At 54.9% G+C, this 4,261-nt stretch overlaps 1 protein-coding gene across 1 annotated transcript in view; it reads left to right on the top strand.

Moving 5' to 3' along the window:
• The window catches only part of ZFAND3 (zinc finger AN1-type containing 3), a 233,075-nt gene extending 232,697 nt beyond the window's left edge, over positions 1-378 (top strand). The window contains exon 5 of the mRNA XM_045294918.1: positions 1-378. This exon is cut by the window's left edge and continues 10 nt beyond it. Within this exon, the coding sequence (XP_045150853.1) occupies positions 1-144 (144 nt within the window). The 3' untranslated portion in view covers positions 145-378.
• The last annotated feature ends 3,883 nt before the right edge of the window (positions 379-4,261 follow it).

The following is a 4,261-nucleotide window of genomic DNA, read 5'->3' as shown; positions in this document are numbered from 1 at the left end:
TGCATGTTACACCGCCTCCCCGAGCAGCACGACTGCACGTTCGACCACATGGGCCGCGGCCGGGAGGAGGCCATCATGAAAATGGTGAAACTGGACCGGAAAGTGGGGCGCTCATGCCAGCGCATCGGGGAGGGGTGCTCCTGAAGGCCGGCGCGGCCTGACGCGACGCTGTTCTTAGTTCACTAATGTTAGCCTTATTTAGGACAAAGTCAGCCAGACACCTTGTACGGGCACGTGTCAGACTGCAGCCAGCCTGTTCCTTTGTTTAGCCAGCCATCCTGGTACTGTAGTTTAGGGGGTGATGGTGGTTTAAATTGATTTCTGGCTGGTTACTAAGGTGCCTGCTAGCCATTGTATAAAATTAAAACATGAAGAGTATTTTTTTTTGAGCATGGCTAGTGGATTTAAAACAACACATACCTGTCACTGCTGGAGTCAAACTTATAAAAAAGCCTTAAGCGGAAAGTGTTGGAGGTGGAGACTGAGGTAAGGAGGAGTGGACGCTGGTGGTCAAGTTCCCAGGACGCGCACGGCTCTGCCAGAAACTGTTTCATGTTCAGCCTTTCGCCTCTTCACTTATCCTTAGCCCCACGAGGCCCGGGGCCGGGCACAGGCGCTGCGGCGGTGGGCCACGTGGCCGGGCTGGGGGGCCTTGCCCTTCACAGGGCTTGGGTGGGTGGGTGGGGGGGGGAGGCAGATTCTTAGGGCAGTTTTTTTTACCTGATTTACTATGAAAAACTTCTCTCATCACACGAGAGGAGAAACAATAACCTCACGTTGGAAATTGGCTCCACTCAAGACTAGTCCACGAACGAGACACCTCGACATGGGATCCGTGGTCCTGGGAAGCGCCCGGGGCAGCCAGCCACGGCGCTAGTGTGCCGAGGGTGGGGCTCTGGCCGTTGCTCCCATAAGTAAGGCTGATGGCGGGCCTCCGCCCTGGCCTGCACAGCACGTGGGCTGCAGTGGAGATGTTAACGACGCTTTCTGGCCAGCAGATGGACCGGGAGGGGCATATCTGGCCACCATATCCGCGCCTCTACCCTCCGAGCCCTCTGAGCAGCTGTGGGCAGCCGGGCAGCACTGCCCATTCTCACCAGGCATGCTTTGGGGGTGGGGACGAGTTTCGTGACCTGCACCCCGCCATGAATGTGGCAGAGGAGAGTCCAGAAGCTGCAAAATGGAGGCCAGTTGGGAGGGCTCCTCGTGAGGCAGGGGGGGGGTCCCCAGACCCCCCAGCCCGAGCCCACTCTCATCTGACCACAGGCAGGCCACTGGCTAGTGTAACCCTCAGCATTCCTTTTTACGAAACCACAGTTCAACTCTTACCTGCAAATGAACAGCCGAACGCCTGCAACTACAAATGTCTCTCGACCGGAAATAGGAAATCATGCTCTTCCCAGGCCATCCCTCCCCTCCTCCCCCCACCCAAGTGGAATCCACGGCAGACTCTCCAGCCTTAATTCTTGCTTCAGGACCCATCCCGGGCTCAGGGGCAGCTCTGCCCACGTTTACCACTGTCGTCAAGCCACAGCCCTCTGGCCAGTCCGTGGCCACCCTCAGCGAGGTGGGCCCACGACGGCCCCACCAGCTCTGCCCCCGGAGAGGCCACCACGCACCCTCCCTGGCCCTTCTCAGGCTCCACTGGCCCCCGGAGGCCTAGCGGCGAGGAGGACGGCCAGGCCGCACACAGGATGGCGGCCTTGGATCCCCCGGACAGTAGCGCTGGGGAGGGGGCAGGGCCTGTTCCCCTGCAGTATCTGTTCTGTGAAGTTTGTTAAACGTAAGGAAAGCTTAAATTCTTGTATCTTTAAAAGAAAATCTTATTTAACCCTTTTGTGTTCTAGATTTACTTACACACGTAGCCTAGAGCTCAGTTTTAGTTTTAACATTGTGAAAATATTAAAAGAATCTTGTAACTTTATTCTTTTTTTTCTCCTGCTGAAAAAAAAAAATTAAACCAATCATGAAAATTTGGCTTGCTCTCTCTCAATGGTTTTCCCATGCCACCCTGGTAATACAGCGGGCTGTCCCCTTGGCCAGGGCTTGGCGGTGGGGCTGTGGCCAGTGGGAGCATGTTGTCACTAACTTTGGAGAAGCCCAAAACCTAAAACTGGGTAGTGCCAAGGTGGGCGGTTCCCACTCACACAAGGAGCTTCAGTGGTAGAGCTGAAGAAGGAGAGGGGTGAGGGGGCTGGCTGGAGCTGAGTCTAGTCCCCAACAGCTGCCGTGCCACCCAAGCCTAGTCTGGTGCCTGACCTCTGAGGGCCACAGCGCGGGCCTGGGCGGCAGCATGGTGCTAGAGGAAGGGTGGCCCCGGCGCTTTGCTCTTCCCTGTCTGCCCCTGCACCTGCACTCCCTCTGGCACATACTCCTGACCCACAGCCAGGCTTAAGACAGGGTAGAGGGGTCCCTGTCGGATTCTGAGACCGTAACTTTAACTGTACTCTGCCCCAAGGAATGGCTAGTGGAATCAAACTGCTAACCTTAGGGTTAGCAACTCACTAGGTCATGTGGCAGGGGGTGGGGTCAGGATGAATAGTGCCCTTAGGGCAGCTATGAGTGTACCTGGACCTTGGGGGTGGGACGAGTGGCTGATGGTCATGCCGTGGGTGGGCTGACCCGGCCTGTGACCTTGGAACTGCATGTGTACGGCCTGGGCCGTGGCCAGAGAGCTCTCAGAGCGGACCTGGGCGCCTTGGCTTGGATGGATGGACCGTCGGCCTGCAGGGTAGGGGTGGGCCGGCCCTCGCACCCTGTCTAGCGGTCAGCTTAAGGACACTAGCAGCAGAGGTCCCCAAACCTGGGCGTGGCCTTAGCAGCTGTCCTCAGAAAACTGAGGAAGAGAGGCCTGAGCAGAAGTGTGTCCAGGAAAGGAGGGCTGCTGGCCCAGCCCCCCCAGGACTGCCACCCCCGACTCCATGCCTTCAGGTCAGAGGGTCAGCAGAAGACTCAGGATAAAGGTGAAACAGGCACAAACCAAAAGCCTAACCACGAAAGGAAGCTCCCTGTGTGACCTAGGTGCACCCAGCTAGCAGGTGCCCACACCCAAACGGGACCCTTGGAGGGATGAACACCGAGGAGGTAAGTGCAGAGGACGAGCTTCGGGTTCAAAGTGTCTTGCTTTGAGGAAGGGCTTCATGAGCCCAGCCCTTACTGGGAGCTGGAGCTGGCGGGGATGCCGGTCTTCAGAAACCCTGTCATGGTGTCTCCCAAAGGCAGTTTGGGGGACTTCAAGTCCTTGGTGATGGAAATCCTAACATACCGGCTCACAGGGCCAAACCCGTCATCCTCCGCTCTACCCCTGCCATGGCAGGTGGGCACAGGCGGAGCGATTGATCTGGTGCTTGTGGCTGGCACCCACACAGCAGCTAGGGTGGCCCACACAGCAAGCATGCAGGGAGGGTCAGGAAAGGCCTGGGAGGTTGGAGAAGGGTGAGGCTGTGAAGGGAGCATGTAGGGGAGGGATGCAGGTTCAGAGAACCTGCTGCTGGGACTGGGGACTGGGAGCTGAGTAGCTTTTGGAGTTCAGGCAACAGAAGGAGCTGGGATGGGGGTGCCCTGTGTGGAGGACATAATCTGTATTCCAGATGTGCTGCCCAGGTGGAGAAGGAACAGTGATCAGGGCACAGGCCCCACTGCCAGAAGCTGGTCCACTTCTGAACCGAATCAGTGGCACCTTGACCAGTGTGGCTCTCATTCACTTGTGAGTGTGCCCGTGTGTTGGGGGGTGGGGTGGGGGGGGGGCAGAGCAAGGGCCAAGCAAAGGATGTGCAAACTATTAACCAAAAAAGCCCACTGATATAAGAGGAAATTTTCCCCTCGCACCAACCCCCATGGTCCATGTAAACTGAGCTCCATCATGACGTCTGTACAAAGCAGCAACTCGAGGATTGCAGTTGGCAGCTGGACTAGCATAAACTTTTCCTCAAACGTTATCTTGAAGTCTATGCTGTTGGATAAAATACTGATGTTATCCAGTGAGTACAAGAAAGAATGTTCTAGATTTGATTGTAGTGATAATTATACAACTCTCCTTGATATGATTGAATTATTGGATTGTATGACGTGGATGAAATGCCAACAAAACTTAAAAAAAAATCTTTAATGTTATCATTAGATTTGCCTTAAACACCAGGGGGATGATTATATAGGGGATGATATATATATATATATAATGATTAGATTTGCCTTAAACACCAGGGGGATGATTATATAGGGGATGATTGATTTTATATATATATATATATATATATATAAT

This window comes from Echinops telfairi, unplaced genomic scaffold (genome assembly GCF_000313985.2).
Source record: "Echinops telfairi isolate 266 unplaced genomic scaffold, ASM31398v2 ScPeMD7_3533;HRSCAF=4204_1, whole genome shotgun sequence".
Lineage (NCBI taxonomy): Eukaryota > Metazoa > Chordata > Mammalia > Afrosoricida > Tenrecidae > Echinops > Echinops telfairi.
This window is presented reverse-complemented; position numbering and strand designations above follow the sequence as displayed.